We start from the raw sequence: 23790 nt of genomic DNA on the forward strand, positions 1-23790 counted from the left end.
GCTTCATCCTCAATCTCTTCTATTCCCCAATTTCAGATAGATGCAAGAGATTGCAGATGCTGGAATTGGGATGGAAAGAAGTGATCAACATTTCAGGTCGAGAGCCTGCACAGATTGAGGGGTGCAATGCGATCATTCCTTTCCATCCAGAGTTGCTGCTCAACCTGCTGAGTTCCTCCAGCATATTGGTTCAGAAGTGATAGCAGCAGAATTAGAGCATTCGACCCATCAAGTTTACTCCACAATTCAATCATGGCTGATCTATCTTTCCCTCTTAACCCCATTCTCCTGCTTCTCCCCATAACCCGTGACACCCATACTAATCAAGAATATATATCTGCATTAAAAATATCCATTGACGGGCTCCACAGCCGTCTGTGGCAGACTCACCACCCTCTGACTAAAGAAATTCCTCCTCATCTCCTTCCTAAAGGAACTTCTTTTTATTCTAAGGTTATGACATCTAGTCTTATATTCTTCCACTCTCCACATCCACTCTTATCCAGTCCCTTCACTATTCAGTAATTTTCCTCATCTTTCTAAACTCCAGCGGGTAGAATCCCAGCGCCGTCAAACAGTTGTTGCTGTAATTCCCTAAACTCCTCAACCACTGAAGGTAATGGGAACTCCACTACTGGTCAATCTTCCCATTTGATAGCAGGTAGTGGTTCCCAGTACCTTTTCCAGTTGAGATTTAAGTGAAATTAAGTGCATCCCGTGAAATCTCCTCAAAGCAAAAGCAAGCCACAACAAACATTTTAAATAAATTAGTCACAACTGTAGATTTACTGACTACAATTCATAACTAAGGTTGACATTAGACATAATAAAACAAGTAGAAAAATACAAAGTATTAAAGATTAACGTAAAACAGTCATACTATAATACACAGGAAACTGCTGATCTTGGGCATCTTCAATTAATTGTACAGAAATAATTGTTGATCCTTTCAACATCCCATTTCAAAGAATTGAAAATAACATGCTTCACCCATTTAAATAGCAAGAGCATAGAGTATATATTATGATTTATGTACTACAAGGGTAAACAGTAACGGGTGCCAAAAGTTAAACAGACTGCAAAATGCCCATTTTAAATCATGGCTTTTCTAAATGCTTATTGTTATATTTATAATGTGACATTAATACAAATTGTACAAAAACTAACATGTCATTCAATCGCCTTTTCCTGCTTTAGTTTAAATAATGAACGAGCAATGTCAATAACTGACTTGGTACACTTAGGAGCCTTCTCTGCCACATTTGTATACGAGGCACCTTCATAGTTTGAAATGTACAGTGGAACGTTTAATATTTATGTTGGTTGGAAACATAAATGCAGGTGGGTTGGTTAACAAGTTTCCAGACGACACCAAGATTGCTGGAGCTGCAGACAGTGAAGGAGGCTGTCAAAGTATACAATGGGGTATAGATCAGCTAAGATGGCAGATGGAGTTTAATTTGAACAAGTCTGAGGTTGAGAGATTGAATGTATGGGGAAATATACTGTTAATGGCCAGATTCTTATCATCATTGATGTCTATAGCTCCCTGAAAGTAGCAAAAAAAAGGGGTATGGTATCCTTGCTTTTATCAGAGCATTGAATCCAAGAATCAGCAGAGCATGATGCAGCTTTACAGGACTTTGGTTGTACCGCATTTGGAGAATTGTGTGCAGTTCTGGTTGCTCCGTTTCAGGAAGGGCGTGGAGGCTTTGGAGAGGGTGCACAGGTGGTTTACCAGAATGCTGCCTGGATAGAATGCACCAGCTACAATAAGAGGTTGGACATATCCAGACTGTTTTCTCTGGAACACCAGAGGTTGAGGGGAGGCCTGTTAGAAACATCTGGAATTATGAGAGACAAAGACAGAGTAGACAGACAGAACCTCTTTCTTTCTTTCCTCCCCACCCCTCAAGATAGAAGTCCACGTCTAGAGGCGATAGCTTTAAGGCGAGAAGGGCAAAGTTCTGGAGGTGTCTGGAAGGCGCTGCCAGACATGATGATGGAGGCAGGTGTGATAGAGGCATTTAAATAGGCACATGGATATGCAGAGAATGTTCCCATTCGGCACACACATCATGGGCTAATGGGCCCGTCCCTGTGCTTTACTTTTCTATGTGTTGGCAAAATTTTCTTCTTTTGATGCAAGTTTGCAGGATGGATGCACCATTTTCCATCACTAGTTTGAAAACAGTACACGTGGAAATATTCAGGTACGAGACGATTTACAGTTCACACCAAATGACCAGTGCCATTACAATGGCGTTTCATTATCAATTCCAATGGAAATTGAGTCTTTCTGGTAAAGCTGTTTCTTTTAACTCAAGTCTGAAAAACACAGATAACACTCATTGCCATAAATGGACAAACTGTAGATTGTGAAGTTTAATTTCGACCAGGGCACAAAAGCTGGTTTCTGACTATAACACAGACACATACACACTGCCATAAACAAAAGCATCCAAATGGATTTGGTTATGCAATACTTTAGCCAATTTACTCCAACGATTAGTGCAATTCTTTTGCGATACTGTGGGACTAGAAGAAAGGATTCATAATTCTGCAGATACTTCCCCTCATTTTCCACACCATCCCACAATAAATCAGACCTCCAATTATTCAAGCTCAATGCCTTCTGAAAACATTAAAGGATACTTCATTGTACTGTAGACCGTATACCTTTTAAAAAGTTTGTGTACATTAAACAAACTTAACACTAGCAAACTGCAGACAAATGTTTGAGAATCTCCATACTGTTTTGCTGCTCTGTTCCATATGATGGCAACATCCAGATATATTATAAAAATGGAGATATAAAATTGGAAAACATTGTGCGTGAGAAATTTATATCTTCTAGGATGTTAGCAGCTGTTCCAATGCGTTTCTTGCAGTCTATCGGACGGCAAGAAGGCACGCTAATCCAGCTATACCAAAGCCAGCAACCGTTATCAGCATGTTTCGTACTGTTGACTCTTGCCAATGGTCATCGCTTCCAAAGAATCGGAGAAATCCTTCCTATCAAGACAATAGAGAAATGGTTTAAGAAATCATTCATTTTTCAAAAGGGTTAATTAATGTTCAGGGGCAACTTCCAAGGATTCAAAAGATAGGTTTGCTGGTGCATAAAATGGTAATTCCCTTGTGTAGATGCCCCAAGACAGGATGCTGTCCTTCCAATGAAAGATAATAAAGTCCAATTATAAATATTAATCCTAGTACATCCTGACCTATCTGGTATAATTAAACCTCTAGGTGCAGGATCGATTGCAACCAATTAAAATTCTTCAAATTTTAGCATCAGTTAAATCAATTCCATACCTGTCTCAATCATCAGAAGGAAGGAGCTGCAGATGCTGGTTTATACTGAAGATAGACACAAAACACTGGAGTAACTCAGCGGCTCAGGAAGCATGTATGGAGAAAAGGAATCGGTGTCTATCTTCAATCATAAAAAATATTCAATTCCAATTGAATAAAATATCCGTGGCAGATTGCAGAACTACAGGGTCCATTCACAGCAGAAAGAATTCTTTCACTGAATATTTCAACCACATTTAGTTTAAAAAAAAAAAAAATATTGCTCAACTCTATTTTCAATTCCTGATCTTAAAAAAGTGGGAACAAAAACTCAGTACAATGCTGTAGCCGGATCATTTGCAAGCTCGGAGATCAGTTTCAAAGCTTATGCATATCACTGCTCAATGCAGAAATCAACTTCATTCAAAAAAAGGGGAAAGGCTGAGCAGCTGTGTTTGCTTCAAGAACCACACTCAATATCATGCATTGTGTATGAATAAGCCCACCTGGTGCATTGATGCATCATCTGCCAGATGCCTATGTAAATTTGCCCAGCCCTTATTTCTTCAGGCACTTTATTCATTAATACTTCCAATCTACTTACCATGGTAAAAATAAATCTTGCTATATCTATTTAAATATGTTACTCTGATTCAGGTCCTTCAAAGGTGATCATTTAAACTCACATTAACAATGAATTTTGATCAATATTACGTTAACATTTTCCATTCTTTGTACTGAACGAGGTTCATAGTTACACTTAAATTGTTTTTAGTCCCAAAATCCCGATTAAATGTGTATCTAGTCCACAATTTGGCAATGTGCTTTACCACATTTTCCACACTACCCTGATGACCCTGACTGGAGAAAAATGTAAAACATTTCCTGGCGGCATTTTACCGATGCCAAATTAACATTCTTCTTACACAGAACTTTTTATTCATGCCTAAACTCACAATAGCATTACAAAATAGGAGAAATACAGCATGAATTTGTCAGTGTTTATACCTCCATCTACATTACAAGCAGGTTAAATAAAGCCTACATTCATAAAGGGCAAGGCTATAAATATCAGGTAACAGGGGGCAAACATTCAAAATAATTGCCTCAGCCTGGTTATTAATGCCTTAGTTATGACAGACTAGTGTCATAGTCATGCTTAATAGCCAGCAGGGACTTGAATGTTGAAATGCTGAGAGGGTGATGTGGCATTTCTGTACAAAGATCAGCGACAAGCAATGAGAACATGCTTTTAACTCGCCTTTCGGCGCATTTGTATTGACAAAGCTTCACTTACAAAGGGCCAGACTGCAGCCACCGAAGGCTCTGTGAGGGAGGACCACAGTACAAGGTCCTTCTGCTGTTGGGGGGAATGGGGGGAGGGAAGAAGGAAGAGGGAGGACTGATACCAGTGGAGACACCCATCAAGCAAGGGAAGAGGACCACCCCAGGGGGCCACACAAGTAGCAAAGATGCTGCACAAGAAAGATAGGGATGTGCTAACACTAGTGGGGATAACACTGGCAAGATATAATATAGACACATACTAAGAATGTACTAATATAGACACATACTAAGAAAGGACGGGAAGAGACAGACAGAGTGGAGGAGGGAAAACAGCTAGGGTAGGGGGGGGGAGGAGAAAGAAAGGGAAAGAGACAACTGGGATGTGGAAGGAAAGGGGAACTGATGGGGTGAAAGAGGTGGAGACAGCTGGGGTGTGGAAGGGAAGGAGAGAGCTGAGGAGGAAAGGGGGAGAGCGCTGATGGGGGAGGAAGAAAGGAGAAAGAAAGGATGTGGAAGGTAAGGACACAGCTAAGTGTGGAAGGTGGGGGGGGGGGGAAGACAGCTGGGGTGGGACGAGAGGCAACTGGGGGGGGGGGAGGGGAGAAGGAGAAAGGAAGAAGAAAAGGTGGGGAGGCAGCTGGGGTGTGTGTAAGGAAAGGGGAGACAGCTGGGGTGGAAGGGGAGCAGCTGAGGGGGAAGAGGAAAGAGGGGGAGGAGGCAAAGTGTTTAAGAAGGAACTGTGCAGATGCTGGAAAATCGAAGGTAGACAAAAGTGCTGGAGAAACTCAGCGGGTGCAGCAGCATCTGTGGAGCGAAGGAAATAGGCAACATTTCGGGTCGAAACGTTGCCTATTTCCTTCGCTCCATAGATGCTGCTGCACCCGCTGAGTTTCTCCAGCACTTTTGTCTACCAAGGGGAGGAGGCAGCCTGGTTAGAAGGGGTGTAGAAACATGGAACTGTTGATGCTGGTTAACAAAGGAAGACACAAAGCGCTGGAGTCACTCAGCGGGTCAGGCAGCATCTCTGTAGAGGGGGGTGGGAAGGAAGGGAAGCCCCAGCCAGCCCCGCTCCCTCTCTCTCACTCACCCAGCCTCCGTTCTGCTCCATCCAGTCGCGCCGCTCCTTGCCCAGGTAGTTGGCCACACTCTCGGCCAGCATGTCCAGCGGGCCGGGCCCGGCCTCGGGCCACATGGCGACGCCCGAGTCGCGGAGATGGCGGCCCAGCACGCCGGCGAAGGCGAATATGCTCACCACCCGGCCCCAGTTCATCTTCTCGTCGGCCGACATCTCCTCCACCACCCGCCGCAGGAAGTCTGCCGCCGCCTGGGCCTGGGCCTCGGCCGCCTCTTGCTTGTCAGGCCCGGCTCCAGCTCCGGCTCCAGCTCCGGGCCCGCTCCTCGGCCTGGCGTAGACCTGCAGGCCGTTGTCCAGCCGGCTCTTCATGCTGCTGAAGGCGGCCTGGTGCTGCTCCACCATCTGGTCGGCCACTTTGCGCAGGGTGCAGGCCGTCTTGTCGGGCGGCCGCTGCTGCTGCTGCTGCTGCTGCTGCTGTTGCTGGCGACCCGTCGAGCCCGGGCCCGGGCCCAGGCAATGCTGCAGGTAGTCCTGGGCCAGTCCCAGCGTCTGTTCCCTCAGCGTGGCCTCCGGCATTGCCGCCCGTCCGTCCACCCCGACCCCGGTTACCCCGGCGACGGCCGCACGATGATCCCGAGCCCGGCCGCGGTTGCCTCGGCGACGGCCGCTCGTTGCCCCTGCGATCGCTCGAGCTCGCCTTCACGCTCCCCCTCGCGCCCTTGTGCCCGTTCTCGCGCCGCGACAGTTGCCCGGCGACGCCTCCCTTTCCCTCCGCCCGCAAACTGCCCGTCGCTCCCCGCGCCGTCCCTTTAACCCGCCTGGCGCCGCCCCCTTTGTGACGACACCCGCGTCACCGTATTTAAAGGGACCACCCCACCACCCCACCCCAGTCCCACGAGGTACAGTGTTGAGCAGTGGGACCGCCGCAGGGAAGAAGCTGGTCCTGGACCTGCTGGTCCAACAACCGAGAGACCTGGATGGTTGGGGTGAGAGCAGTCCTTGGCGATGCTGAGCGCCCTTCGCAGACAACGCTTGCTTTGGACAGACTCAATGGAGGGGAGACATAGAAACATAGAAATTAGGTGCAGGAGTAGGCCATTCGGCCCTTCGAGCCTGCACCGCCATTCAATATCATCATGGCTGATCATCCAACTCAGTATAATAATAATAATAATAAATTTTATTTAATGGGCGCCTTTCATACATCTCAAGGACACCTTACATAGTAATCGAAATAAAACATATAATCGGAATAAAACAAGTAATTAAAGACATCACAGTGACACAAATTAAAAACAGAATTCAATCCAAAAACAGAAAATCAAAAACACAGTGTGAAAAGAGAGCAGCGGCAGCCAAAGCGTGCCAGCGTCCACTCTCTCTTCACGGCAGCCATCTTGGACACAGACCTACAGTATCCCGTACCTGCCTTCTCTCCATACCCTCTGATCCCCTTAGCCACAAGGGCCACATCTAACTCCCTCTTAAATATAGCCAATGAACTATAATAATAATGGATGGGATTTATATAGCGCCTTTCTAATACTCAAGGCGCTTTACATCGCATTATTCATTCACTCCTCAGTCACACTCGGTGGTGGTAAGCTACTTCTGTAGCCACAGCTGCCCTGGGGCAGACTGACGGAAGCGTGGCTGCCATTCTGCGCCTACGGCCCCTCCGACCACCACCGATCACTCACACACAGGCAAAGATGGGTGAAGTGTCTTGCCCAAGGACACAACGACAGTATGCACTCCAAGCGGGATTCGAACCGGCCACCTTCCGGTCGCCAGCCGAACACTTAGCCCATTGTGCCATCTGGCCTCGACTACCCTCTGTGGCAGAGAGTTCCAGAGATTCACCACTCTCTGTGTGAAAAAAGTTCTTCTCATCTCGGTTTTAAAGGATTTCCCCCTTATCCTTAAGCTGTGACCCCTTGTCCTGGACTTCCCCAACATCGGGAGCAATCTTCCTGCATCTAGCCTGTCCAACCCCTTAAGAATTTTATAAGTTTCTATAAGATCCCCTCTCAATCTCCTAAATTCTAGAGAGTATAAACCAAGTCTATCCAGTCTTTCTTCATAAGACAGTCCTGACATCCCAGGAATCAGTCTGGTGAACCTTCTCTGCACTCCCTCTATGGCAATAATGTCCTTCCTCAGATTTGGAGACCAAAACTGTACGCAATACTCCAGGTGTGGTCTCACCAAGACCCTGTACAACTGCAGTAGAACCTCCCTGCTCCTATACTCAAATCCTTTTGCTATGAAAGCTAACATACCATTCGCTTTCTTCACTGCCTGCTGCACCTGCATGCCTACTTTCAATGACTGGTGTACCATGACACCCAGGTCTCGCTGCATCTCCCCTTTTCCTAGTCGGCCACCATTTAGATAATAGTCTGACCACCCTGATAAGAGACCACCCTTACACTCATTATCCCGTCCATCTGAACCACTTCAGACCCCGTCATCTCCTCCATTTGAACCACCCGTTATCCTCTCCATCTTAACCACCCAGATTCCATCTCCCATCTATTTGAATCACATCAGACCCCATCCTCTGAACCACCCAGATCCCACCCATCGCCTCCATTAGACACCAAGACCCCACCATCCCCTCCATTAGACACCAAGACCCCATCATCCCCTCCATCTGAACCTCCGATCGCCCCTCCATCGTAACCCACCCAGACCCCGTCCCCATCATCCCGTCCTCCTCAGACCCCCATCTCTATCAGACACCATCATCATCATCATCATCGGCGGTCACTCTTTTGGGTGGACACCTGTGCGTGACTTTGTTTAACATGGGGAGACTGGTGCACAGATAGCCACCACAAGGTTCTTGACAGATCTGGGTCAGGATCCAGTGGCATGGACACCAAGACCCCATCATCCCCGCTGTCTGAACCACCCAGATCTCATCTCCCCTCCATCTGAACCTCCTCAGCCCCTATCAGTCACTGAACCACTCACCATCCCAGTCCCATCTCAACCGAATCACCATGTCCTCAGCCCAGACTGAGAGACCAGACAACGTGGGCCTTTACCAACCAATTCTCAGCACCCCATTCAGTAATCATCCCTGCATCTGAACCACTCCGGCCCCCACCTCCCGCTCCATCTGAACCACTTCAGTCCTCATCCCCCGCTAAGTACCCAGATAGTGTGTGCACTCCCACTCACCAATTTCTACAACTCCTTCCAAAGAATCCACACAATGCCACACTTTCCTCCTTCATTGCCCAATTCTCACCAACACAAAGGTCCATACAGTGCCATGCACCACCTTCAATACCCCAGTCTTCATCACCAAAGAACGTGCATACTGCCGTGCATTCACACCTCCACTAGCCAATCGTCTACCCCCTGCCCCTCCCAGACCCACTCCAATGCCATCCATCCTGCCCCAATCCAGAGATGAGAGTGTTTAATTATAAGTAATGACAATGGAACAATAACATTCTTACTAGCTGCAGATTAACACGCCCATAGTTGCAATATGTAACGTCCGATTCACTTCTACCACATTGCAGACATTGGACTCTGTCTCTCAAACAGACACGTCACAATGCTGATAACTAACTTCTACATCCTGTATCTTCCCCTTTGCTCTACCTATTGTACTTGAATTTGACTTATTTCTAACTATGTATAGGAAGGAACTCGTTTATACCGAAGATAGACACAAAATGCTGGAGTAACTCAGCATGTCAGGCAGCATCTCTGGAGAAAAGGAATAGGTGACATTTTGGGTTGGAGCCCTTCTTCAGACTTTATAGTATTATTTGATCTTGGAGGGCAGCAAGCTAAACAAAGCTTTTCACTGAACTTGGTAAACCATAATAACCTAAACTTAATGAGGAGGAATCTATTTCGTCAGAGTGGGGTGAATCCGTGGAATTCATTGCCACACACGGCTGTAGAGGACGTCAATTATATTTTTATGGTGGAGAGTGACACATTCTTGATTAGTACGGTGTCGTGGGTTATGGGGAGAAGGCAGGAGAGTGGGTTGAGAGGGAAAGATAAATCAGCCATGATTGAATGGTGGAGTAGAATTGATGGGCGGAACGGCTTAATTCTGCTACTAGAACTTATTGTTTTGTTGATTAGTTCATAAGTTAACAACCGTGGTACTCGGTAACCATAATTGTGTGAAAACCAAAGACTGTAGTGCAACTGGGGACACATTCCGTAGTAGATCATAGTTGCTGACATTAATGTTGTGTAGAATTCCACAGACTTATGGTTGCTCCCCATTCCTGCACATGTCTGCACTGTACTTTGTACAAGAGTCAAGAGTGTTGTCATATGCACCAACAAAGGAACAATTAAATTCTTGCAGTAATGAATTTCATTGTCCTATCAGGGATACATGACAATAAACTCACTTGAACTTGATGTAACAGCCTGTAAATGCAATAAGCATAGGTTATATATACTAAACTAAAATTCAATAAATTAGTAATCTAGCCCTAGTTACTAGTGGGAAAAAAAACCAAAAACCCAAAGGTCTTAATGGGAACCAAAGACAGTACATAGAACTTTATAGTTCAGGTTAGTGTTGCATGGTGTCCATGAGCCAGCATTGGGTGGCAGTGGTAGTGTTGCAGCGCCAGAGACCTGGGTTCGATCCCGACCACGGGTGCTGTTTTTATGGAGTTTTTACATTCTCCCCGTGACCGCGTGGGTTTTCTACAGGTGTTCCAGTTTCCTCCCACACTACAGAGAGGTGCAGGTTTGTAGGTTAATTGTCTTCTCTAAATTGTCCCAAGGGTGTACGATATTCCTAGTGTACAGGATTGTAAGCGCGGACTCTGTGGTCTGAAGGGTCTGTTTCCATGCTGTATCTCTATAAAGTCTAATAGTTGTCGTGGAACCTGTACTTGAATCTGGTGGTTGGTCACAGTTTTATGACTCCTGTACCTTCTTCCCTATGGTAGGATAGATGACAGCATATCCAGAGTAGCGTGTGCCATGATGATATTGGCTGCCGTTTGGAGGCAGTGCCTCCTGTAGATTTTCACCCCGTCTCAAACCTAACAACATACATATCTACCTAATGCCAAGCAAAGTCCTACACCAATTCTCACTGCTGAAAAGGTCCACTTGGCCATGCACATCCAACGTATTACCAAACCTTAAACTTCACCAATCCCACCTGCACCCCATACCCCTCCTTTATTCCTCATCTCCCCACCTAGTCTTATTCCTTGGCCCCATCCACCCACACCACCTATGTTACAAAAGTAACTGCACATTAATGAACAAAAGGCTTCATCGGCTGGTTGGCACAATTTGGGCCCTGAACAGTGCCATATAAATGTATCTTAAGAGTCATGGTGTCAAGAGAGCTGTACAACACTGAAACAGGCCCTTCAGCCCACCTTGTCCATGCCAAACAAGTGGGCATATTGGGCTAGTCACATTTTCCTGCATCTGCATTATAGCCTTAAACCTCTCCTATCCATGTATCTACCAAATGTATTTTCTAAAGTTGTTTCCACCTCTGTAGCTTCCTCGAGCAGCTCATTCCAGAAACAGACCACCCTCTGAGTTGCCACTGAAGTCCATCTTAAATCTCTTCCCTTAATCCTCTGCCTTCTCATTTTAGAATAATTTACCCTGGGAGAAAAGACTGTGGGTGTTACTTTATATGAATGGGATGAATTCATATAGAGACAGTACTTTATTTCAATGAGACATGATCATGAGTGCACACAATTATGAAAGGAATAGATTGGGCAAATGCAGAGTCTTTTGCACAGAGTAGTGGAATCGAGAACCAGAGGACATAGGCTTAAGGTGAGGAGGGAATTATTTAATAGGGATCATTGGGGTAACCTTTTTTACACAAAGGGTGGTGAGTGTGTGGAATGAGCTGCCGGAGGAGGTACAGGTAGTTGAGGCAGGCAGATCACAACATTTAAAAGACATTTGGACAGGAACATGGATTAGATAGGTTTAGAGGGTTATGGACCAACCACAGGCAGGTGGGACTAGTGTAGATGTTGGTCAGCGTGGGGAAGTTGGGCCAAAGGAATGGATTCCTTCTGTGTTCAAAGAACATATGAGGAAATAAATGTGAGGAATATTCTATGTATCAAACACTGTCCTGGTGAATCTTAGGCGTATAACAAGAGCTGGTGTTAAACACAAAATGCTCGAGTTATTCAGCGGGTCAGGCAGCATCTCTGTGGTAGATGATCCGAAACATCACCTATTCCTTTTCTCCAGAGATGCTGCCTGACCCCTTGAGTTACTACAGCATTTTGTGTCTATCTTTAGTGTAAACCAACATCTGCAGTTCCTTCTTACAGGCAGGGCTTTCAAATTAAATGCTCAACCAGGGCCACAGCTGCTGCTTCAAGGATTTTAAAAGATGCCATGCACCGGGGAATCCTCACGATGTTGCAGATAATCGAGCAGATCAGCAGGAATTGTCACAAAGCGTTGCATTTTGCCAGATGCTTGGTCCATCCACAAGATACATAATCAGCAACTTCCGAGGCCAAGAGGACTTGCAATCTTTTGCTTCTCTTTCCCTTCCTTTAAAAGTAGCATTTTGCTCAGTCATTGTGCGGACGAAGCGGATTTAGTTACAGAATTGCATGAAAAATCAATACAATCGAATATCCGGCCACAACAGACCGATATGCATTAAATCAGATTATTGAAAATGGTTTCAAATTGTTAAAAAAAAATAATGACAGTTTGAAGGCACAAGAAAATGCAGATGCTGGAATCTTGAACAAAAACCAAAAGGCTAGAGAATTCAGCGGGTCAGGCAGCATGTGTTTAGTTAATGGACAGACGATGTTTCAGGTCAGGTTCCTTCTTCAGACCAGATAGTCAAGTCCTTCTGCAGCCTCCCCCCTATAGCCTCAACACTATCTTCCCCTCCACCCATCTTTGTATTGTCTGAAAACTTGGACACAAAGCCACCAATTCCCTCATCCAGATCGTTAACATGTAATGTGAAAAGTATCAGACCCTATACTACTGAGTCCTGCAAAACACCACTGGGCATTGGCAGCAGAAAAGGCTCCTTTTATTCCAACTCTTTACTTCTCACCTTAAAGCTATGTCCTCTAGCCTTTGACATTTTCAGCCTGGGAAAAAGGTTCTGACTGTTTGCCCCATCTATGCCTCTTCATAATTTTATAAACTTCCATCACGTCTCCCCTCATACTCCGACATTCGAGAGAAACAGTCCAGCCTGTTAAGTTAAAGGTAGACAAAAATGCTGGAGAAACTCGGCGGGTGAGGCAGCATCTATGGAGCGAAGGAATAGGTGATGTTTCGGGTCTCGACCCGAAACGTCACCTATTCCTTCGCTCCATAGATGCTGCCTCACCCGCCGAGTTTCTCCAGCATTTTTGTCCACCTTCGATTTTTCCAGTTCTTTCTTAAACAGCCTGTTAAGTTAGACAAGTTTGTAAAATCCAAAAACATTTGCCATTATTTAAAATAGTATATGTGCCATTTATTATTTTTTGGTACATTTCAAAAGATTTACACAAGAACCGTTGAAGTAGTCACAAAACAGTTACAGAAACAAAAGCAAAATTGTACAATTGGTCCTACACGAAGTAAGTGCTTTAACAAGGGATCCTATAAGAATTCAAAAGGCTTTAACTCTTTGCCGATATCTCAGTAATGTTGTAATAGTCCACTTCTTACGAAATGAATTAAAATCTTGAAAAGATCACAGTGCATTTAAATCTACTGCATTGGATAACATCAAACAAACCACTTGAAACGACAACTTTGATTACTTTTTTTTCCTGCTGCAATATGTGGAGCTTTCAAACAGTCAATGTCTACAGACCTAACCCAGACTTGTCATCTGCTACTGAACATTAATTTACAATTCTGTGTACCAAAAACAAAAGAAAAAAATCTGTCGAAATGAACATGCTGAACAAAAGAGAAATTTGCCACCTATTAACACTGCTACTATTCAGCGCAATACATTTTGTATAATATACCTACATATATTCTGGACAAGGTTAGTTTAAATAGATTCTCTACATTGTATTCCACTGTCTAATCTATTAATTAACCATAAGAGTATCACTTGTAGTTATTCTCAACACTAAAACATAAGTAGTGCTTCGTGACAATCTTTCGAAGTGCCTGGCCTCAATACACCGCCACTTGGACTCAAGAAAGCATTACAATTATTTTGTTCCACAGCTTAACTTATCGCCTATTTTTTTGTTAGACAAAATGGGGACTCAAAGGCATGGGAAAATGGAAGCTTTAATAAAAATGTCTATTTAATAACATTTAAAAATGGTGAAATAATTAGCAAGTGGGGAAATACCTACTAACGGGCCTTGTGGAAAAGGCAGAGACCACTACTAAATATTTTGTGCGGGTGGTGCAAGTGCAACTGAATTATGAGACCATGATTACATGAAACCCTGCCAGGTTTCTTAAATAATGATATAGTCACTACAGACTCGTTTAAATGTTACAGTCCCCAGTATTTTCACATTTCCTAAAGCAGACACAAAATCTAGAAGTCGCGCCATCATACTGCAAATGTCAAGAAATCCCCAAATGGAAACTTCACTCTGAATTGGAGGATCAACTCCAGGAAGTTTTAAGCCCAGATCTGCAAAACAAAATTACAATTAACAATCTAAGTTTAACGAGCAGAGAGAGACACAAGAAACTGCAGATGCTGGAATCTTGAGCAAAAAACAAGTGTCGGAGGAATTTGGCGAGTCAGGCAGCGTCTGCGGAGGGAATGGACAGACAACGCTTTCGGTCGAGACGCTTCGTCAGACCGATGGAATAGTGGGGAGAAAGCAGGTAAAGAGAGGTGGGGCTGGGAGCGTTTGACAGCACTGGGGGCTGTACTCACTGGAGTTTAGAAGGATGAGGGGACACCTCTTTGAAACCTACCGAATAGTGAAAGGCCTAGATGGAGTGGCTGTGGAGAGGATGTTTCCGTGACAGGCTAGGACCAGAGGCCATAGCTGCAGACTAAAAGGATGTACCTTTAGAAAGGAGATGAGGAGGAATTTATTTAGTCACAGGGTGGTGAATCTGTGGAATTCATTGCCATAGAAGGAGGCCAAATTAATGGATATGTTTTAAATGAAGATTGATAGATTCTTGATTAGTACAGGTGTCAGGGGTTATGGGGTGAAGGCAGGAGAATGCGGTTGAGAGGGAAAGATAGATCAGCCATAATTGAATGGCGAAGTAGACTCGATGGGTTTAATGGCCTAATTCTGCTCATAACTTACGAATTTATGAGACAAAACTTCCAGTGATGGTTGATTCAGGTGAGGGGTGGGTTTGGGAGATGGGTGGAGTAAGTGACAAGCACTAGAGGTGAAAAGGAGACAAAAGGATCAGATAAGGAAAGTTTTACTACTTTTGTATTAGTAAAATAAAGAGGTGACCCTTCTTCAGATTGGAACGTCACCTATCAACGTTCTCCAGAGATGCTGCCTGATCTGCTGAATTACTCCTGCACTTTGTGTCCTTTTTTGTAAACCAGCATCTGCAGTTCCTTGTTTCTCCATCTGAATACATGTATGTTATCACATCATCTATTTAGTGCATGCAGCAGAGGATACATTTGTGTCTATCCAATCTTTGAACGATGTGCAAACATCATCAAACATGTACGTTCATAATCATATAAATCTGAAAATGCATCTGTCCGATGACAAATCTCTCAATGTTGGGCTAAGAGGTGTGAAATGGGAAGCTGGAGGGTCAGGGGAGGTGGAGGTGCAGGTGAGAAAGAAGGGTGGGATAGGGGGAGAAATAGACAATAGACAATAGGTGCAGGAGTAGGCCATTCGGCCCTTCAATGTGGTCATGGCTGATCATCCCCAATCAGTACCCCGTTCCTGCCTTCTCCCCATATCCCCTGACCGCTACATTTAAGAGCCCTATCTAGCTCTCTCTTAAAAGCATCCAGAGAACCTGCCTCCACCACCCTCTGAGGCAGAGAAATAGATGGAGTGAGGACATAGGAGACAGAGGATTGGAAGGCTGTTCCTTAGAATTGGAGAATTCTAAGGAGAGTTCATAGCATTGGATTGTGAGCTACCCAAGCAATATATGAGATGTTGTTGTTCCAGTGTGAATGTGGCTTCACTCTGGCAACAGGGGAGGCCCGGGACAGATAGGTCGGCATGTGAATGGGAAGATGGATAGCAACTGGGAACTCCTTCAGGCCTTGGCAGACACATGCACCTTGATTTCAGTTTCTCCCCCTGGGCACAAAATAGAAACTTTTCCCATATAGTAAACAGATTAGATATGGGGAACAAACTAGGTCAAACAAGTTATGCTGCTGATTGATGTACATAATAAACAAATCTTGTACAGCGAATAATAAAACACAAACCCTCAGCGTGTGATCCCACGATCCTGAGGAGAATGCAGTGCCGTCGGGCGAGACTCGTAAAGTGCTGACTCTGTTTTCATGGCCAAAGAGGATCGATACTCTGGTTCCCTTCAACACGTCCCACACGTTGATGGTGTAGTCGTTGTAGCCAGCGAACAGGAGGCGGCCTGCAAAACAATTCATTATTTGGTTACATATCAGGAGCAGAGGTTGACACTCAATGGGTGATAGAAGGTTGCCACTGTCGAAGGGATCTACCGCCCTCTGAGGCAGATAATTCCACAGACTCACCACTCTCTGTGAGAAAAAGTGTTTCCTCGTCTCCGTTCTAAATGGCTTACTCCTTATTCTTAAACTGTGGCCCCTGGTTCTGTACATATGACAAACTGTAACTCTCGACTGAAGTTTAAACAAACTACACCTACTATTAAACTTGAGCAAAATATGAAGTGCTGGAGGGACTGAGTGGGTTAGGCAGCATCTGTGGAGGGAATGGACAGACAATGTTTCGGGTCGGGATCCTTCTTCAGACCAGTGAACTAGCACACCAACCCAGTTGTGCTGTTGCACTACAGTAGATGGATCATTCAGAGAGAAACCACCAGTAAAATGAGTAGAGTTTTGTGTAATGATTCCAATCTTTCTAAAATAAATAAATGTCGAGCGATTCTGCCTCGACTGTAGCTTCTGCTGAACCTTGCTATAGGTTATAAACAGTTCACCCCAGTTTGAGTTAATGACATTTCCTTTTCACCTCTATCATCAACATGTTTTTGTTCTCAGACACAGTTAAAGTGAACAAAAATATTTGGCTTGGAAACTCCCCGTAATGCTGAATTCCTGAGAACTATGAATAATATTTTCAATTGGATTGGCCATTTATGGGCTTTTGAGAATGTTTTCTCATGCTCTATGGTAAGGTGGGCGTCAGATTTGCTTTGCAAATTCAAAGCACTTTCCACCATGTACAACACAGCAGTTAATGGCCATAGAGTCATACAGTGGACAGTGGAATGTAGAGTATCATTTCCCCAGTGAAGGGGAATCAAGAAACAGATATCATCGGTTTTAGGTGAGAGGGGAAGGATTTGATAGGAACCCAAGTGGCAACCTTTTCGAACAGAGTGGGGTGGGTATCGGGAACGAGCTGCCAGTGGTAGTAGGTGCAATAATAATATTTAAATGACTCTTGGGCAGGTACATGGATGGGAAAGGTTTGGAGGGATATGGAAAGGTTTTGAGGCCAAATGCGGGCAAACAGGACTAGCTTAGATGGGGCATATTGGCAGACGTGGAGGAGTTGGACCTCTTTCCATGCTGTGCGACTCTGTGAAACTGTGGTCAGAATCACAGGCCGTTTTCATTTAATTCCATAAAATCAATGATGACCAACCATTCTGTTCGGTGACAGAAGATGATCTATATTACAATTTTCTGTAACATGATGCTGCACCATCTGCACATGCATCAAGAAGTGGGATTTGAAAAATAAATTGTGTAAATTTACTATGTTTCCACGTAAATTCCGTAAGAACGGAATTTCATTCATCATCCCAGATTTTTTTGGTCTTGATTTGCATATTCCATAAGGGTGGATATCTATCATCCAAACAGTGTGGGGATTGTCTGTACATCGTACCACAGACTCACCACTCAGGGAGAAGTCCACACTAGAGGCACCAAAGATGATGCTGTCCTTCGAATATATAGCAACCTCTCTGTCGGCGCGGAGATCATACAAGCGACACTACAAAAAAAAGGAAACAATCTCATTTAAACCTTGAATCTCAGGTTTGATTCATGGGCCTGTCCCACTTACGCAACTTTTTCGGGGGCTGCCGGCACCCGTCATAGGTCGTTGCAGGTCGCTGAAAATGTTCAACATGTTGAAAATCCAGCGGCGACCAGAAAGACGCTACGACTCTTTGGGTGACTGAGGAGACGACTCACGACCATACAGGAGACACCCTGGCAACATGTCGCGGGGTGAAGCCTGTATGGTCGTGAGTAGTCGCCCAAAGAGTCGTACAAAGGCACGGCAGGTACTTTAAAACTTTGACCGCCGGCCTGCGGCCTACACCAGCCTGAAGCCGCGGTCTCTGGTTGGGAAGAGCCGATCCTGGACTCACCTTGACTTTGACTTTGTCCCTTACCATCTGGACGCCCACAGCAACGGCTGTGGAGGGTGGAGGTCCCGACCACGGGGGAAAATGGAGGAGGACTGGCCAAGCTCTGTGCCTTCCACCACAGTGATGAATGCTGTGGTGGATGTTTGTGTAAAATTTTAATGTGGTTGTGTTCTTTATTATTGTACCGCTGCTGGCAACCCAAATACCACCGACCTTGGTTGTGTGGCAATCAAATTATTTCTTTCTTTCTTGTTCTGGTCGCCACAGGATTTTCAACATGTTCAAAATTTTCAGCGACCTGCTGCGACTATGACGGGTGCTGGCAAGTTGCCAAAAAAAAAAATCACGTAAGTGGGACAGGCCCATTAGTAAAACTCTAGGAATTCTCAGACCATTTCCAGCAGGACAACACTGAAGGTGTGTCATTATAAAACAGTCCAGTTCTTAGCAGATGTGTTGCTTTGGCTATCTGATGATCACACGTTTGTTTCTCCTCATTGTCTTCTCTCCCTTTAAACCGGTCTCAATACAACCCATCCTGTCTCGGTTATTGCCCACATCCTTATAACTCTCCATGTGCTTGGTTTCATTGGTTGGGGCTTTGAGTATAAGAGTCAGAAAGTCATGATGTAGCTTTGTCAAACTTTGGATAAGCCACATTTGATTATTGCATACAGTTCTGGTCGACAGGCAGCATAGGGCGCAGTAGTGGTTTACCTGAACACTGCCTGCATTAGATAGTATTAGCTATACAGAGACGTTGGACACACTTGGATTGTTTTGCCTGGAACGCTGCAGGTTGAGGGGGGACCTGATAGAGATATGTCAAATTATGAGAGGCATAGATAGGGCAGACAGTCAGAACCTTTTTCCCCACACACCTATTCTTTTAATGTGGAGATACTGCCTGACCCGCTGGAGTACTTCAGCACTTTGTATCTATCTTCGGAAATATTAAAAACCAGAAGGCATAGCTTTAAGGTGAAAGGGCCGAAGTCTAAATGAGATTTGCGGGGCAAGAGAGTGGTGTGCGCCTGGAATCTGCTGCCAGGGGTGGTGGTGGAGGCAGATACGATTGTGGCTTTTAAGAGGCTTTTAGATAGGCACACGGGAACGGAGGGATATGGATCACGTGCAAGCAGATGAGATTAGTTAATCATGGCATTGTACTGTTCAACACAGGCATCGTAGGCCGAAAGGCAATTTTCGGACGTTCTATGCCAGAACTATGAATTTTGTGGTTTGGATTTCTTGGGGAAGTAACCCAAAGATTGTTAGGGAATCTTTGACCTAACATTTCAAATGAAAATGAATTTATATAGTTCTGTAAAATCCCAACCAGAATGAGCATTTTTGCATTGCGTGGTAGTTTTGTCTCCAAATCATAAGGTTATAGGTCACACGGTGGCGCAGCGGTAGAGTTGCTGCCTTACATCGCCAGAGACCCGGGTTCGATCCCGACTACGAACCCATTCCCACGCTTCCTTTAAACTCCCTAATAGCTTCTTTCTACAATCCTTTTAAAACCACTGCGGCCTTGTTCAGTTTAGGTTTATTATTGTTATAGGTGCAGTGAAACATTTAGTTATCCAAACAGATCAAATACCATACATAAATACAGTCAAGCTAAACTCAAGTATAATAGGTGGAGCAAAGGGGAAGATACAGAGTGCAGAATATAGTTCTCAGCATTGTAGCGCACCAATTTCCATACTCTTTCTCAACACTTCAGATCCCTGTTCCAGCATTCCCCTTAAACTCACCAGGGTTGCAATTCCCATTAAACTCAATGAGTTCTCTTTAAACTCACTTAAGGGCCTCTCCCACTTGCCGATTTTTTTTCGGCGACTGCCGGCATAATTGACTGACGTATCAGATCAGCGAATGGTTGGCGGCGTGACGCGGCATGATGACGTGTGACATGTGGGGTTTTCTTCAAGTGTCGCAACATTTTTTTTTGTCGCTACTGGATTTTGAAATGTTCGAAATTTGGCGACACTGATATGACGCCGGCAGTCACCGAAAAATGGCCAAGTGGGACAGGCCCTTTAGTTCACTGAAAACATGATAACACTATCACGTAACCGGGAAGAAATCTTTAATTAGTACTTGGTTGGGGCATCAATAGGCTGGCAAATCTGCCAGTCCAGCATTAGAGTGATGGATTATTGGAGTTTCGTTGTAATAGTTACGATTAAATCAGTTCTTACCGTAGCATCATCTGAACCGGAGGCAAAGGCATCACCGCTTGGAAAATACCTGTTGTAAGACAAGATGCTTCAGTTCAGTTTAGTTTATTGTCACGTGAACTGAGGTACAGTGAAAAGCTTTTGTTGCGTGCTAGCCAGTCAGCGGAAAGATAATACATGATTAGAATCGAGCCATTTACAGCGCATAGATGCATAAGGGATCACATTTGCAAAATAACAGTGTAATATACTAACCCCGAGTCTCATATATTATATCCACACAACCTTACCTTCAATCTTATATTGAAAAATAGTATAGAATAATTACGTCTTGTACAATACACATTGTGAGGTTTTTTTGTGATAGATTTAACTTTATTTTTATCACGTGTCATAAGTCATAAGGTCATAAATGATTGGAGCAGAATTAGGCCATTTGGTCCATCAAGTCTGCCCCGCCATTCGATCACGGTTGATCTATCTCTCCCTTCTAATCCCATTACCCTGCCTTCTCCGCATATCCCCTGACACCCGAACCAATCTATCTCTGCTTTAAAAATATCCATTGATGGCCTCCACAGCCTTCTGTGGCAAAGAAATCCACAGATTCACCAACCTCTGACTAAAGAAAATTTGCATCATTTTATCCGATTTGATTGTATGATATCAAATCAATCAGATAATAGTATGCATAAATACAATGGCGCTATACACAAGTACAACAGGTAAAGCAAAGAGAAAGATAGACTGCAGAATATAGTTTCTCAGCACCCTGGCGTAACAGTTCCTGAGAGAAGTCCAATGTCCGCAATGAGGTAGATTGGAGGATTGGGATTGCACCCTAGCTTTTGGAAGGGCCATTCAGACGCCTGATAACAGAGGAGAAGAAGCTGTTCCTAAGCCTGGTGGTGTGTGCTTCTAAGCTTCTGCCCTGACGGATCTTGGAGAAGAAGGAATGACCGGAACGGGGAAAGTCTTTGACTAAGAAGACTTAGTCTGAAGAAGGGCTTCGACCCGAAACGTTGCCTATTTCCTTCGCTCCATAGATGCTGCCGCACCCGCTGAGTTTCTCCAGCAATTTTGTCTACCCTAAAGTTTTTGACTATGTTGGCTGCTTTCCTGAGGCAGCCTGAAGCATAGATGGTGCTAGTGGTGGGGAATTGCGGTCTGTGTGATGGGCAGGGCAACACTCCGGAACATACAGTAGCACTAATATAAGTGATGCAGTTTGCTACAACTTGTGATCAAGTTTGTTTAAAAACATTTGCACTTTTAAGCTTTCACTTTTCAGGTTCCTCAGAAGAAATCAACCCATCTACTCACCGAACGCTGTTGATGTCAGAATCATGAGTCTCAAAGGATTGGATACACTGACCAGAACGCATATCCCAAACCATTGCTTTCTTATCACAACCCTGCAGGGGAAGGAGAACAAAAAAATAAACAGAAGAATGTGGTGTGTGCTTCTAAGCTTCTGCCCTGATGGATCTTGGAGAAGAAGGAATGATCGGAATTGTACAGAAATAAATTTAATTAACTTCTCAACCGTTAGTTACGTGCAAAAAGTGCTCTTTACTGCTTGTGAATGTAGCATCTTTCTTGTTGCAGGGTTGCCAAAACGGAACACAATACTCCAAGTGCGGCCTCATCAATGTCTTGTACACAGTAACGTGATGTCCCAACTTCTATACTCAATTCCCTGCCTGATGAAGGCCAGTGGGCCAAAAGCCGTCTTCACCACCCTATCTACCAGGAAAGTTGTACTCTGATACCCCTCTGCTCCACAACGCCCCCTCAGGGCCCTGTTATTCAAACAGTGCTGTTACAGGGGCACGATAAATTCTTGTGACCTTTGCGACATTAATCCTCAGGTCGGGTCGGAGTCTCGAATTGAGTTGGGCCGAGAACAAAGGGGGACTTGGTGTGGGAGGGCTGCCAAGAACTATGGGGAACCCGGTGTTGGGGGGGGGTGGGGGGCGGAGAACAAAGGGAGACCCGGCCACTGACAACTGAGGGGGACATGGTGGGGGGGGGGACGAAGAAGGGATAAGTGCTTTTTGTAACTTTATGGGCGCCTTTGCGGCGACTATTTTGTGTACTTTGTATGCAAGAACAAAGAATTTCACTGTACCTAGCTAAGTACAAGTGACAATAAAGTATCATCATCAAATCTAGGCTCTTTATCGTTCTATCACGTGAATTAACTATGTTCCATTCGTTTATATTGGCAGGATAGGTAATGTTACACTACTTGTGTCCACGGATTTGATGTGTTTCCTACAGCAGAGGATGATTCTAAGGAACACCGTTCAACTATCCTGCAACGTTACTTGGTGTTGTACGGTGATTTCCCAGCTACATGAAATCTGAGAAGCAGGAAAGTACCTGGATCGGTCGGTTGGGAGTAGGCAAATCTCTGTGCTTGAAACAACAGAAAATATGTTTGACTGGAATTTTTAAACCAAAAAATATTAATAAAGAAAATCCCTCAGAATCCTTTTGGACTTTTATGAATGTGTGATGCACATGATGTAAGGTAGATGGAAGCTGAATGGCAAACATTGGGCCGTCAGGTGTAGCCCCTATCAGAATTAAATTGAACTGAAAGCTACCGTGTAGAAACAAGCCATTCTGCCCATTGATTCCAAGACGACCATTGATATGTTCACACTGGTTGTATGTTAACCCAGTTTAGTTGGGGCATGTTGGTCGGAATTAGCACGTTGGGTCGAAGGGCCTGTTTCCATGCTCTATGACTCTATGAATGCATTTTTATTTCCTGAGCAAGTCACATTAACAAGGACGACAGATGGCACAATGGGCTAAGTGTTCGGCTGGCAACCGGAAGGTAGCTGGTTCGAATCCCGCTTGGAGTGCATACTGTCGTTGTGTCCTTGGGCAAGACACTTCACCCACCTTTGCCTGTGTGTGTCCTTGGGCAAGACACTTCACCCACCTTTGCCTGTGTGTGTGGATGTAATTATGTGAAGCACTTTGGGGTCAATGCAAGTTTACTAAAAATGTGCTATATAAATAAAGAAATTTAATTTAAATTTAATTTAAATGGCTGATAGGTACATGTGGTGGTTATTTGGCAGCAATATGCATCAGTATGAAGTATTGGCACCTCTAAAACATTAAAAAAATATAGATTCCCTAATTTTTAGAATTTTCTTTCTTTCTTTTAAAATCTTTTTATTAGTTTTTTTTCAAAAACAAAAACAAAACAACAACAAAAAAGAATAATGATAAACATAACAACGGTATTGATACATAGGGATCAGGATTACATTAATAACAGGTATAACCTAAATATGAGTCCAGTGTCAAAATACACATTGAATATAGACCTCCTGGTCTCTATGTAAATGTAGTTAAATATTTAAAAGAAAACTTATATATAAAAAAAACAAAAAGATAAGAAGA

General features: G+C 44.3%; 2 protein-coding genes across 4 annotated transcripts in view; both read right to left on the minus strand.

Annotated features, from left to right (window-relative positions):
• Positions 1 to 763: 763 nt before the first annotated feature.
• Positions 764 to 22147, minus strand: LOC116991705 (anti-apoptotic protein NR13-like). 2 transcript variants are annotated; one of them, XM_033050550.1, is made up of 3 exons: positions 22137 to 22147; positions 5672 to 6363; positions 764 to 3015 (listed from the first exon to the last, which is right to left on the minus strand). In XM_033050550.1, the coding sequence occupies exons 2-3, from the start codon at positions 6233 to 6235 to the stop codon at positions 2893 to 2895; spliced, it is 687 nt and encodes a 228-aa protein (XP_032906441.1). In that variant the 5' UTR covers positions 6236 to 6363; positions 22137 to 22147; the 3' UTR covers positions 764 to 2892. The 2 variants fall into 2 exon arrangements, with proteins under 2 accessions (XP_032906441.1, XP_032906440.1); XM_033050549.1 differs by lacking the exon at positions 22137 to 22147 and having other exon boundaries at positions 5672 to 6455.
• gnb5 (G protein subunit beta 5) overlaps positions 13130 to 23790 on the minus strand; it is a 47229-nt gene continuing 36568 nt past the window's right edge. For both annotated transcript variants that reach the window (XM_033050547.1, XM_033050546.1), the window contains 5 exons: positions 21688 to 21779; positions 20386 to 20434; positions 17697 to 17793; positions 16047 to 16213; positions 13130 to 14288 (listed from right to left, as the gene is read on the minus strand). In XM_033050547.1, the coding sequence (XP_032906438.1) occupies positions 14277 to 14288; positions 16047 to 16213; positions 17697 to 17793; positions 20386 to 20434; positions 21688 to 21779 (417 nt within the window). In that variant the 3' untranslated portion in view covers positions 13130 to 14276. The remainder of the gene's footprint in view (positions 14289 to 16046; positions 16214 to 17696; positions 17794 to 20385; positions 20435 to 21687; positions 21780 to 23790) is intronic.

Source organism: Amblyraja radiata, chromosome 34 (genome assembly GCF_010909765.2).
Source record: "Amblyraja radiata isolate CabotCenter1 chromosome 34, sAmbRad1.1.pri, whole genome shotgun sequence".
NCBI lineage: Eukaryota > Metazoa > Chordata > Chondrichthyes > Rajiformes > Rajidae > Amblyraja > Amblyraja radiata.